The sequence below is a fragment of the Bombina bombina genome, chromosome 3, assembly GCF_027579735.1.
Source record: "Bombina bombina isolate aBomBom1 chromosome 3, aBomBom1.pri, whole genome shotgun sequence".
Lineage (NCBI taxonomy): Eukaryota > Metazoa > Chordata > Amphibia > Anura > Bombinatoridae > Bombina > Bombina bombina.
The window spans coordinates 1,228,158,741-1,228,172,718 of NC_069501.1; the positions used below are offsets into that span (position 1 = coordinate 1,228,158,741).

General features: G+C 39.1%; 1 protein-coding gene across 1 annotated transcript in view; it reads right to left on the reverse strand.

Moving 5' to 3' along the window:
• Nucleotides 1-13,978, reverse strand: part of UVRAG (UV radiation resistance associated) — a gene marked incomplete in the record, with an annotated part of 561,854 nt that overhangs the window by 236,269 nt on the left and 311,607 nt on the right. The window contains 1 exon segment of the mRNA XM_053708703.1: nucleotides 5,060-5,225. Coding sequence (XP_053564678.1) covers nucleotides 5,060-5,225 — 166 coding nt within the window.

Consider the following 13,978-nt stretch of genomic DNA (forward strand, 5'->3'; position numbering starts at 1 on the left):
ATCCGCTAAAAATATAGCAGGTCTAAGAAGATTACCTGAACATAAGTAAGCTTTTCTTAGAAAGGATTCAATTTTCCTATCTAAAGGATCCTTAAATGAAGTACTATCTGCCATAGGAATAGTAGTACATTAGCAGGAGTAGAGACAGCCCCATAACCTTAGGGATTTTTGTCCCAAAAAACTCTAATCTGTCAGATGGCACAGGATATAATTTGCTTAAACGTCTAGAAGGAGTAAATAAATTACCCAAATTATTCCATTCCCTGGAAATTACTTCAGAAATAGCATCAGGGAGATAAAACACTTCTGGAATAACAACAGGAGATTTAAAAACCTTATTTAAACGTTTACATTTAGTATCAAGAGGACCAGAATCCTCTATTTCTAATGCAAATAACACTTCTTTAAGTAAAGAACGAATAAATTCCATCTTGAACAAATACAAAGATTTATCAGCATCAACCTCTGAGACAGAAACCTCTGAACCAGAAGAACCATTATCAGTATCAGAATGATGATGTTCATTTAAAAATTCATCTGAAAAAAAGAGAAGTTTTAAAAGTCTTTTATGTATACTAGAAGGAGAAATAACAGACATAGCCTTCTTAATGGATTTAAAAAATAAAATCTCTTATGTTATCAGGAACACTCTGAAAATTAGATGTTGACGGAACAGCAACAGGTAATGTAACAGTACTAAAGGAAATTTTATCTGCATTAATAAGTTTGACATGACATGCAATACAAATAACAGCTGGAGAAACAGATACCAAAAGTTTATAGCAGATACACTTAGCTTGGTAGCTCCAGCACTGTGCAGTGATTTTCCTGTAGTATCTTCTGACTCAGTTGCAACGTGGAACATCTTGCAATATGTAAAAGAAAAAAACAACATATAAAGCAAAATTGATCAAATTCCTTAAATGACAGTTTCAGGAATGGAAAAAAAATGCCAGTGAACAAGCTTCTAGCAACCAGAAGCAATAAATAATGAGACTTAAATAATGTGGAGACAAAAATGACGCCCATATTTTTTAGCGCCAAAAAAGACGCCCACATTATTTGGCGCCTAAATGCTTTTGGCGCCAAAAATGACGCCACATCCGGAACGCCGACATTTTTGACGCAAAAAAAACGTCAAAAAATGACGCAACTTCCGGCGACACGTATGACGCCGGAAACAGAAAAAAAATTTTGCGCCAAAAAAGTCCGCGCCAAGAATGACGCAATAAAATGAAGCATTTTCTGCCCCCGCGAGCCTAACAGCCCACAGGGAAAAAGTCAAATTTTTAAAGGTAAGAAAAAATGATTGAAACAAATGCATTTATCCCAAATATGAAACTGACTGTCTGAAAATAAGGAATGTTGAACATCCTGAGTCAAGGCAAATAAATGTTTGAATACATATATTTAGAACTTTATATAAAAGCGCCCAACCATAGCTTAGAGTGTCACAGAAAATAAGATTTACTTACCCCAGGACACTCATCTACATGTTTGTAGAAAGCCAAACCAGTACTGAAACGAGAATCAGCAGAGGTAATGGTATATATAAGAGTATATCGTCGATCTGAAAAGGGAGGTAAGAGATGAATCTCTACGACCGATAACAGAGAACCTATGAAATAGACCCCGTAGAAGGAGATCACTGCATTCAAATAGGCAATACTCTCCTCACATCCCTCTGACATTCACTGCACGCTGAGAGGAAAACCGGGCTCCAACTTGCTGCGGAGCGCATATCAACGTAGAATCTAGCACAAACTTACTTCACCACCTCCATCGGAGGCAAAGTTTGTAAAACTGAATTGTGGGTGTGGTGAGGGGTGTATTTATAGGCATTTTAAGGTTTGGGAAACTTTGCCCCTCCTGGTAGGAATGTATATCCCATACGTCACTAGCTCATGGACTCTTGCTAATTACATGAAAGAAATACAACTATCAACATGATAAATGTTTACTTAAAAAATCCTATATATTGCTATTAGATCAAATAAAATAAAAGATAAGAAATAATAAAAAAAAATTGAAAACGAGTTGTAAAGGTATTTTTTATAGTGATTTAAGTGTTAACTATAGGTTTTGATATTTACGGATATATACTTATCTGTTACTGTTTGTGAAAAAGTGATAAATATAATAATGGTGGCATAGGATAGTATGATATATATATATATATATATATATATATATATATATATACATACACAGGTGGCCCTCGTTTTACAACGGTTCAATTTACACCGTTTCAGAATAACAACCTTTTTTCCAGTCATGTGACTGCTATTGAAAAGCATTGAGAAGCAGTGCATTTATTAAAATAGCCAGTAGGCGGAGTTGTCCGCTTGTGTTGCAGCAAAGCCAAGCAAGCTGAAATTAATCAGTTTAACCAGACCTGAGCTATTGAGCAGATTTCAAAGGAACAAGATCCCCCTGTCTATAAATCAGTCCAGATTGGAATGCATAGAAAGAACTGTTTGCAGAAAAATGCAAGTGAAGTCTGTGTTGTGTGATTATTTTATTAGGTTTCTAATGCTGTTTATCAAATGTTTTTGTTCATTTAACTTAGTTTAATTATATATTCTGTGTTGTGTGATTATTTTATTAGGTTTATAATGCTGTTTAGCATTTAAAGTCTTCATTTCAAAGCTTTAAAAATAATGTATTAGGTGTTACTTATGACAATTTTGAGAGGGGCCTGGAACCTATTTCCCTCACTTCCCATTGACTTACATTAAAAACTGGGTTTCAATTTACAACCATTGCTTCTGGAACCTAACCCCGGCGTAAACTGAGGGCTACCTGTATATATATATATATATATATATATATATATATATATATATATATATGTATATATATATGTATGTATATATATATGTATATATATATATATGTATATATATATATATATATATATATATATATATATATATATATATATATATATATATATATATACACACACACACACACGTTTGTGTATATATGCACATAGACGTGTGCATATATATTTAACATATTTAACACGAATGATGTATATATAAAAAAAAAGGTCAATATTGAGTGAAAAGGATATATATATATATATATATATATATATATATAGATTAATATATCAGCAGATAGAAATTGATAGCAGTGGGGATAGAATCAGTGTGCTCCATAGTGTGTAATGGCAAAGTATACAGAAAAAACAAACATACACATATACATGAAAAATAGCATAGAGCCCTCTAAACCAAGCCCAATAACCCCTCTGACACCTTTACTGACACTGTAGTGAAAGTACACTAAAGGCCCCAAGTAACCCCTGGCAGCTCATGTATGAGTACTCACCCCCCTCCAGTGCTAGACTCAAGGATTCTGCAGAAAAGCGGTATATTTGCTGCCCAAAGGCTCCTGCTCTTCAGTCCTGCAGCAGCTCCGGAGTGAAGAGGGAAGCTGAGGAGGCGAGGCTACCAGCCAGTGTAATACCAGTGCCTCAGAGAGGCTTATTGTGAGAAAAAAATAATGTCTTCTTTCTAAATAATTCCCAGGGAATAAGGATCTTACACTGGTCTGAGCTCCCAAATATAAAAACATAAGAAAGTAGCTGGAACACCCCTATTCTCAAACCATCTCCTGTGAGGCCAAGAACATGGGATGGGAGGGATTTTAAGCTCTTGTATGGGTTCTTGACCTAGTGGCGGGAAATATATACCACGTTATGGAGGACTATAGATCATCATCATTCTACAATAGAAATAAGAATTTCCATGATGTTTTACAAGAGAGAATAGATTTCCCAGCTAACCATCACAAGTTATCCTGTCTTTAAAGGGATTGGAAAGTCAAAAATAAAACTTGCATGATTCAGATAAAACATTTAATGTTAAGAAACTTTTAAATTCACTACTATTTTCAAAAGTGCTTTGTTCTCTTGGCATCCCTTTTTGAAAAAAGAAAAGGCACATATTTTACACTAGTCTAAACTAGCTGCTGATTGGTGCCTGCACACATTTGTCTCTTGTGATTGGCTAACTAGATGTTTTCATCTAGCTGCCAGTAGTGCAATACTGCTCCTTCAGCAAAAGATAATAGAATGAAGCAAATCTGATAATAAAAATAAACTGGAAAGTTGTTTAAAATTTTATGTTCTATCCAAATCATGTCTAGTGAAAATGGTTCCCAAGTCATACTTTTGAAGAAGTTTAGAATACATTTCTCATTTATGTTGCACGTGATTTCAACACCTCAGAAATGAACTAAACAGCATACAGAGGGAATATCAATATTTTACAATGTATATAACTACAATATTTCAAATCAAGAAGCATATGCTCAATGAAAGATGAATGTGCAATTTAGAATCTTTCACTTCCCCTTTAAATCTGTATGGCACACTTTGGGTCCAATTCCAGGACAAACAAGGTACTCCAACACCCTAATTAAAGGCACATCAAAGTAAAAATTAAAAACGTTTAGATAGAACATACAATTTTAAGAGTCGTTTCAGTATACTAATTTTTAAATTGAGTTCTCTTGGTATCCTTTATTGAAAAGGCACAACTAGATAGGCTCAGAAACAGCAACACACTACTGTGAGCTAGCTGTTGATTGGTGGCTATATGCACATATGCATCTTGTCATTGGCTCACCAAATGTATTCAGCTATGCCCCAGTATTGCTGCTCTGGAGAGGACTTTTACTATGGGATCATGTACTAGTGGACAATCCGATAAGGTTTTCTAACTTAGGAACCTGTGTGCCTTTCTTCACATAAATATTTGCTTGAAAAGAGCAAGAGTGGGCCTGTCAATCCCCTGAACAAGCGAGTTGGGGGTGATTTACCTCCGCACACCTCTGGGGAAGCAGAGAGGTTACAACGCAGCAGTCACTAGTATTGTTCAAGTACGTGCAAAAGTCAGAAAAGCAGGAATTCTGTTGTGACTGATCCACAAACAGTAAGATGCAGCCCTATAAAACATACAATGAACATAATTTCTAAATAACAGAACTGACATAATTCAACTTGCATAGAAAGTATGGCGCCCCCCCAAAACAATCACATACTTACTCTCTCTCTTTCTCAGTTAGCCGATCATTTATATTGTCTTTAATTGCAGATCTGGAGCCCTTGTGGAGAATTGGATATCGCAGAGGCACTTGCAGAAAGAAGGAAATCATTGACACCAAGTGAGCGGTGTAACCCAGGGCAGCTGCAATACTTCCATCATCCTTCGCTTTATTAAATAAACAAAAACAAGAAGATGTTTTCTTAAAGGGACATTCACTAATTCCATATAAAATGTTCTATTTAGTTAGCACATTTTATCTTTTAAGTGATGGTAAATCCAAGTATTTAAAAAAAATGCTAAGTTTAACCATCACAAAAAATAAAGTGTAGTTTCTTTCATAACTTGCTAAAAAAAAGGGTGCTAAACTCACCCTTTCAGCGCCGCCCACAGCACAGCGATCTTCCACTTCTAAGCCAATAGCTGTATGTGTGAATTGACATCCTAGCATGGCTATTTGTTTATAGGTAGAAACGTCACCTCCTTGGTAAAGAGCGATGTGCAGTGGGCGGCCAGAGGCACTGATTTTTGCGATCTACTGTGGCACATAAATGGTGAGTTTAGCAACTTTTCTTAGTAAGTTATGAATAAAACTACACTTTATTTTTAATTTAATTTTTTTAACGCTTGGATTTACCATCACTTTAAATATATTTCCAATGCTTATAATAAACACCATTCAAATTTGGACTATTTTTTACTTTTTTTTCAATATTATTACAACCCACTGAAGTGCAGACTTTTTATCTAGTGAAAAATATAATTTATGCTTACCTGATAAATTCATTTCTCCTGTAGTGTAGTCAGTCCACGGGTCATCCATTACTTATGGGATTATATCTCCTCCCTAACAGGAAGTGCAAGAGGATCACCCAAGCAGAGCTGCTATATAGCTCCTCCCCTCTATGTCATACCCAGTCATTCGACCGAAACCATACGAGAAAGGAGAAACTATAGGGTGCAGTGGTGACTGGAGTTTAATTAAAATTTAGACCTGCCGTAAAAACAGGGCGGGCCGTGGACCGACTACACTACAGGAGAAATGAATTTATCAGGTAAGCATAAATTATATTTTCTCCTGTTAAGTGTAGTAAGTCCACGGGTCATCCATTACTTATGGGATACCAATACCAAAGCTAAAAGTACACGGATGACGGGAGGGACAGGCAGGATCTTTACACGGAAGGAACCACTGCCTGTAGAACCTTTCTCCCAAAAACAGCCTCCGAAGAAGCAAAAGTGTCAAATTTGTAAAATTTTGAAAAAGTGTGAAGTGAAGAACAAGTTGCAGCCTTGCAAATCTGTTCAACAGAGGCCTCATTCTTAAAGGCCCAAGTGGAAGCCACAGCTCTAGTAGAATGAGCTGTAATCCTTTCAGGAGGCTGCTGTCCAGCAGTCTCGTAGGCTAAACGTATTATGCTACGAAGCCAAAAAGAGAGAGAGGTAGCCGAAGCTTTTTGACCTCTCCTCTGTCCAGAATAAACGACAAACAGGGAAGAAGTTTGACGAAAATCATTAGTTGCCTGCAAATAAAATTTCAGGGCACGGACGACGTCCAGATTGTGCAAACGTCGTTCCTTCTTTGAAGAAGGGTTAGGGCACAATGATGGAACAACAATCTCTTGATTGATATTCTTGTTAGTGACTACCTTAGGTAAGAACCCAGGTTTAGTACGCAGAACTACCTTGTCTGAATGAAAAATCAGATAAGGAGAATCACAATGTAAGGCCGATAACTCAGAGACTCTTCGAGCCGAGGAAATAGCCATTAAAAACAGAACTTTCCAAGATAACAGCTTGATATCGATGGAATGAAGGGGTTCAAACGGAACACCTTGCAGAACGTTAAGAACTAAGTTTAAGCTCCACGGCGGAGCAACAGTCTTAAACACAGGCTTAATCCTAGCCAAAGCCTGACAAAAAGCCTGAGCGTCTGGAACTTCTGCCAGACGTTTGTGTAAAAGGATAGACAGAGCTGAAATCTGTCCCTTTAACGAACGAGCAGATAAACCCTTTTCTAAACCCTCTTGTAGAAAAGACAATATCCTAGGAATCCTAACTTTACTCCATGAGTAACTCTTGGATTCGCACCAATATAAGTATTTACGCCATATTTTATGGTAAATTTTCCTGGTAACAGGTTTCCTAGCCTGTATTAAGGTATCAATCACTGACTCCGAGAATCCACGCTTTGATAGAATCAAGCGTTCAATCTCCATGCAGTCAGCCTCAGAGAAATTAGATTTGAATGTTTGAAAGGACCCTGAATCAGAAGGTCCTGTCTCAGAGGCAGAGACCATGGTGGACAGGACGACATGTCCACTAGATCTGCATACCAGGTCCTGCGTGGCCACGCAGGCGCTATTAGAATCACTGATGCTCTCTCCTGTTTGATCCTGGCAATCAATTGAGGAAGCATTGGGAAAGGTGGAAACACATAAGCCATGTTGAAGACCCAAGGTGCTGTCAGAGCATCTATCAGCACCGCTCCCGGGTCCCTGGACCTGGATCCGTAACAAGGAAGCTTGGCGTTCTGGCGAGACGCCATGAGATCCAGATCTGGTTTGCTCCAATGATGAAGCAGTTGGGCAAACACCTCCGGATGAAGTTCCGGCGACTTAGAAAGTCCTATATTGAGGGAGCGAGAGAGCGCTGAAACAGTTCACCTCAAAGTACACAGGTTGATATAAAAAAATCCCCAGATAAAATTGATAATTTAAAATCTATGTGAATTGTCTTCCTGCGCTAAAGGCCAGGTTATGTGGACCTAAAGCTAAAACATTTGAGGTGACACTGATTAGATGGAAATGATCACTCAGGACATAGAATATGTTAAATATAAGCTAATATTTATTTTTGATAAGAGAGATGATTAAAATATATTCTTTGAAAACAATTTTATTAAAAATTGATTTATTAAAAAATTGATTAAAAATTGAATTTAATTGAATTTGTATTAAAAATGCTGATATATTAATGTTTTTCAGCAAAAATAACAGAGGCAAAAAGATAAAAAGATAAGATATAGGTGAGGTGAGTGTACTGAGCAGAGGATATAGTTAGTATACACAGAACATATAATTAGTATGTTAGTATAACAACAGATGCGGTTAGTATACAGCAGGTGTAATAAGTGCAGTGGATTTGATTGAGGTTAAAGTGTGAACTATAATGGGTCAGCTAAGGGTGTATAGGCTAAAGGTGTGTGCTCTAAAATGGTATATTAAACTAAAAGTGTGTAAACTAAACAGCTATAAAATGATTATACCTAAATTCATGTAGTGGACAAATGTGCAAAAAAGCAAAAAAGCAATGTTAATAGAGCTTAGCTAAAAGGTAAAGTTAATAGAGCTAGGTTAATATGGCTAAGTTATTATAACTAGAACAGCATAACTAAAATTAAGTATAAAAAATTGCCATTTCAAACACGATTGTAATAGAACTGTAAAAAGAATCAAAAGTTCTAAAAACATAATTTATGCTTACCTGATAAATTCCTTTCTTCTGTAGTGTGATCAGTCCACGGGTCATCATTACTTGTGGGATATTAACTGCTCCCCTACAGGAAGTGCAAGAGGATTCACCCAGCAGAGTTGCTATATAGCTCCTCCCCTCTACGTCACCTCCAGTCATTCGACCAAGGACCAACGAGAAAGGAGAAGCCAAGGGTGTAGTGGTGACTGGAGTATAATTTAAAAAATATTTACCTGCCTTAAAAAACAGGGCGGGCCGTGGACTGATCACACTACAGAAGAAAGGAATTTATCAGGTAAGCATAAATTATGTTTTCTTCTGTTAAGTGTGATCAGTCCACGGGTCATCATTACTTGTGGGATACCAATACCAAAGCAAAAGTACACGGATGACGGGAGGGATAGGCAGGCTCTTTATACAGAAGGAACCACTGCCTGAAGAACCTTTCTCCCAAAAATAGCCTCCGAGGAAGCAAAAGTGTAAAATTTGTAAAATTTGGAAAAAGTATGAAGCGAAGACCAAGTTGCAGCCTTGCAAATCTGTTCAACAGAGGCCTCATTCTTAAAGGCCCAAGTGGAAGCCACAGCTCTAGTGGAATGAGCTGTAATTCTTTCAGGAGGCTGCTGTCCAGCAGTCTCATAAGCTAAACGAATTATGCTACGAAGCCAAAAAGAGAGAGAGGTAGCAGAAGCTTTTTGACCTCTCCTCTGACCAGAGTAAACGACAAACAGGGAAGACGTTTGTCGAAAATCTTTAGTTGCCTGTAAATAAAATTTAAGGGCACGAACTACATCCAGATTGTGCAAAAGACGTTCCTTCCTCGAAGAAGGATTTGGGCACAAGGATGGAACAACAATCTCCTGATTGATATTCCTGTTAGTGACTACCTTAGGTAAGAACCCAGGCTTAGTACGCAGAACTACCTTATCCGAGTGAAAAATCAAATAAGGAGAATCACAATGTAAGGCTGATAACTCAGAGACTCTTCGAGCCGAGGAAATAGCCATTAAAAATAGAACTTTCCAAGATAACAACTTTATATCAATGGAATGAAGGGGTTCAAACGGAACACCCTGTAAAACGTTAAGAACAAGGTTTAAACTCCATGGTGGAGCCACAGCTTTAAACACAGGTTTAATCCTGGCCAAAGCCTGACAAAAAGCCTGAACGTCTGGAACTTCTGACAGACGCTTGTGTAACAGAATGGACAGAGCTGAGATCTGTCCCTTTAAGGAACTAGCGGATAACCCCTTTTCTAAACCTTCTTGTAGAAAAGACAATATCCTAGGAATCCTAACCTTACTCCAAGAGTAACCTTTGGATTCGCACCAATATAGGTATTTACGCCATATTTTATGGTAAATCTTTCTGGTGACAGGCTTCCTAGCCTGTATTAAGGTATCAATAACTGACTCAGAAAAACCACGCTTTGATAAGATCAAGCGTTCAATTTCCAAGCAGTCAGCTTCAGAGAAGTTAGATTTTGATGTTTGAAAGGACCCTGAATCAGAAGGTCCTGTTTCAGAGGTAACGACCAAGGTGGACAGAATGACATGTCCACCAGATCTGTATACCAAGTCCTGCGTGGCCATGCAGGCGCTATTAGAATCACTGATGCTTTCTCCTGTTTGATTCTGGCAATCAATCGAGGAAGCATCGGGAAAGGTGGAAACACATAAGCCATCCTGAAGGTCCATGGTGCTGTCAAGGCATCTATCAGGACCGCTCCCGGATCCCTGGATCTGGACCCGTAGCGCGGAAGCTTGGCGTTCTGTCGAGACGCCATGAGATCTATCTCTGGTTTGCCCCAACGTGGAAGTATTTGGGCAAAGACCTCTGGATGAAGTTCCCACTCCCCCGGATGAAAAGTCTGACGACTTAAGAAATCCGCCTCCCAGTTCTCCACTCCCGGGATGTGGATTGCAGACAGGTGGCAAGAGTGAGACTCTGCCCAGCGAATTATCTTCGATACTTCCATCATTGCTAGGGAGCTTCTTGTCCCTCCTTGATGGTTGATATAAGCTACAGTCGTGATGTTGTCCGACTGGAACCTGATGAACCCCCGAGTTGCTAACTGGGGCCAAGCCAGAAGAGCATTGAGGACTGCTCTCAATTCCAGAATGTTTATTGGAAGAAGACTCTCCTCCTGATTCCATAGTCCCTGAGCCTTCAGAGAATTCCAGACAGCGCCCCAACCTAGTAGGCTGGCGTCTGTTGTTACAATTGACCAGTCTGGCCTGCTGAATGGCATTCCCCTGGACAGATGTGGCCGATAAAGCCACCATAGAAGAGAATTTCTGGTCTCTTGAATGGAATGAAGGACACGGCATGCATTTTGAAGTTTTGTTAACCTGTCCTCTGTCAGGTAAATCTTCATTTCTACAGAATCTATCAGAGTCCCCAGGAAGGGAACTCTTGTGAGTGGAAAGAGAGAACTTTTCTCTTCGTTCACTTTCCATCCATGCGACCTTAGAAATGCCAGTACTATCTCTGTATGAGATTTGGCAGTTTGAAAGCTTGAAGCTTGTATCAGTATGTCGTCTAAGTACGGAGCTACTGAAATTCCTCGCGGTCTTAGTACCGCCAGAAGAGTGCCCAGAACCTTTGTGAAGATTCTTGGAGCCGTAGCCAGTCCGAATGGAAGAGCTACAAACTGGTAATGCCTGTCTAAAAAGGCAAACCTTAGATACCGGTAATGACTTCTGTGAATCGGTATGTGAAGGTAAGCATCCTTTAAATCCACTGTGGTCAAGTACTGACCCTCTTGGATCATGGGCAAAATTGTTCGAATAGTTTCCATCTTGAACGATGGAACTCTTAGGAATTTGTTTAGGATCTTTAAATCCAAGATTGGCCTGAAGGTTCCCTCTTTTTGGGAACTACAAACAGATTTGAGTAAAACCCTTGTCCTTGTTCCAACCGCGGAACTGGATGGATCACTCCCATTAATAAAAGATCTTGTACGCAGCGTAGAAACGCTTCCTTCTTTGTTAGGTTTGTTGACAACCTTGACAGATGAAATCTCCCTCTTGGGGGAGAGGATTTGAAGTCCAGAAGGTATCCCTGAGATATGATCTCTAACGCCCAGGGATCCTGAACATCTCTTGCCCAAGCCTGGGCGAAGAGGGAAAGTCTGCCCCCCACTAGATCCGGTCCCGGATCGGGGGCCCTCAATTCATGCTGTCTTAGGGGCAGCAGCAGGTTTTCTGGCCTGTTTGCCCCTGTTCCAGGACTGGTTAGGTTTCCAGCCTTGTCTGTAGCGAGCAACAGCTCCTTCCTGTTTTGGTGCAGAGGAAGTTGATGCTGCTCCTGCTTTGAAATTACGAAAGGAACGAAAATTGGACTGTCTAGCCTTGGCTTTGGCCTTGTCCTGAGGCAGGGAATGACCTTTACCTCCTGTAATGTCATCAATAATCTCTTTCAAGCCGGGCCCGAATAAGGTCTGCCCTTTGAAAGGAATATTAAGCAATTTAGATTTAGACGTAACATCAGCTGACCAGGATTTTAGCCACAGAGCTCTGCGTGCCTGAATGGCGAATCCTGAATTTTTAGCCGCAAGTTTAGTTAAATGTACTACGGCATCTGAAATAAATGAATTAGCAAACTTAAGGAATTTAAGTTTGTGTGTGATGTCATCTAGTGTGGATGATTGAAGTGTCTCTTCCAGAGACTCAAACCAAAATGCTGCTGCAGCCGTGACAGGCGCAATACATGCAAGAGGTTGCAATATAAACCCTTGTTGAACAAACATTTTCTTAAGGTAACCCTCTAATTTTTTATCCATTGGATCTGAAAAAGCACAGCTATCCTCCACTGGGATAGTGGTACGCTTAGCTAAAGTAGAAACTGCTCCCTCCACCTTAGGGACCATTTGCCATAAGTCCCGTGTGGCGGCGTCTATTGGAAACATTTTTCTGAATATAGGAGGGGGTGAGAAAGGCACACCGGGTCTATCCCACTCCTTAGTAACAATGTCAGTAAGTCTCTTAGGTATAGGAAAAACGTCAGTACTCGTCGGTACCGCAAAATATTTATCCAACCTAAACATTTTTTCTGGGATTGCAACTGTGTTACAATCATTCAGAGCCGCTAATACCTCCCCTAGTAACACACGGAGGTTCTCAAGCTTAAATTTAAAATTTGAAATGTCTGAGTCCAGTTTATTTGGATCAGAACCGTCACCCACAGAATGAAGCTCTCCGTCTTCACGTTCTGCAAACTGTGACGCAGTATCAGACATGGCCCTTGCATTATCAGCGCACTCTGTTCTCATCCCAGAGTGATCACATTTACCTCTTAGTTCTGGTAGTTTAGCCAAAACTTCAGTCATAACAGTAGCCATATCTTGTAATGTGATTTGTAATGGCCGCCCAGATGCACTCGGCGCTACAATATCACGCACCTCCTGAGCGGGAGATGCAGGTACTGACACGTGAGGCGAGTTAGTCGGCATAACTCTCCCCTCGTTGTTTGGTGAAATATGTTCAATTTGTACAGATTGACTATTTTTTAAAGTAGCATCAATACATTTAGTACATAAATTTCTATTGGGCTCCACTTTGGCATTAACACATATAACACAGAGATATTCCTCTGAATCAGACATGTTTAACACACTAGCAAATAAACAGCAACTTGGAAATACTTTTCAAAGTAATTTACAAATAATATGAAAACGAACTGTGCCTTTAAGAAGCACAGAAAATATTATAACAGATAAAATAATTAAGTTATAGCATCAATCTTTGTCAGAATATACAGTTTTAGCAAAGGATTGTTCCCCTCAGCAAATGATAACTAACCCAGGCAGCAGAAAAAAAAATACACAAATAAACGTTTTTTATATCACAGTCAATACAATCAGCACAGCTCTGCTGTGAATGATTACTTCCCTCAAAAAAGACTCTTGAGATCCCTGAACTCTGTAGAGATGAACCGGATCATGCAGGAAGAAAATAAACCTCTGACTGAGTTTTTCTGATGCATAGTGAAAGCACCAAAATGGCCCCTCCCCCACACACATAACAGTGAGAGGGATCAGTGAACTGCTCTAATTTAAATCAAAACTATTGCCAAGTGGAAAAAAAGTGCCCAAAACATTTTTTCACCCAGTACCTCAGAGAAAAAAACGTTTTTACATGCCAGCAAAAAAACGTTTTACCTCAATAATTAATTGTCATTTAAAACCTATTGCAAGTCCCTGCAAAATAGGTTAAGTCTATGTATACAGTTTAAAAGCCAGAGAAGTACCATTTCCCAGAAAACTGAAGTGTAAAATATACATACATGACAGCCTGATATCAGCTACATCTACTGCATTCAAGGCTGAGTTTACATTATAACGGTATGGCAGGATTTTCTCATCAATTCCATGTCAGAAAATAATAAACTGCTACATACCTCTTTGCAGATTAATCTGCCTGCTGTCCCCTGATCTGAAGTTTACC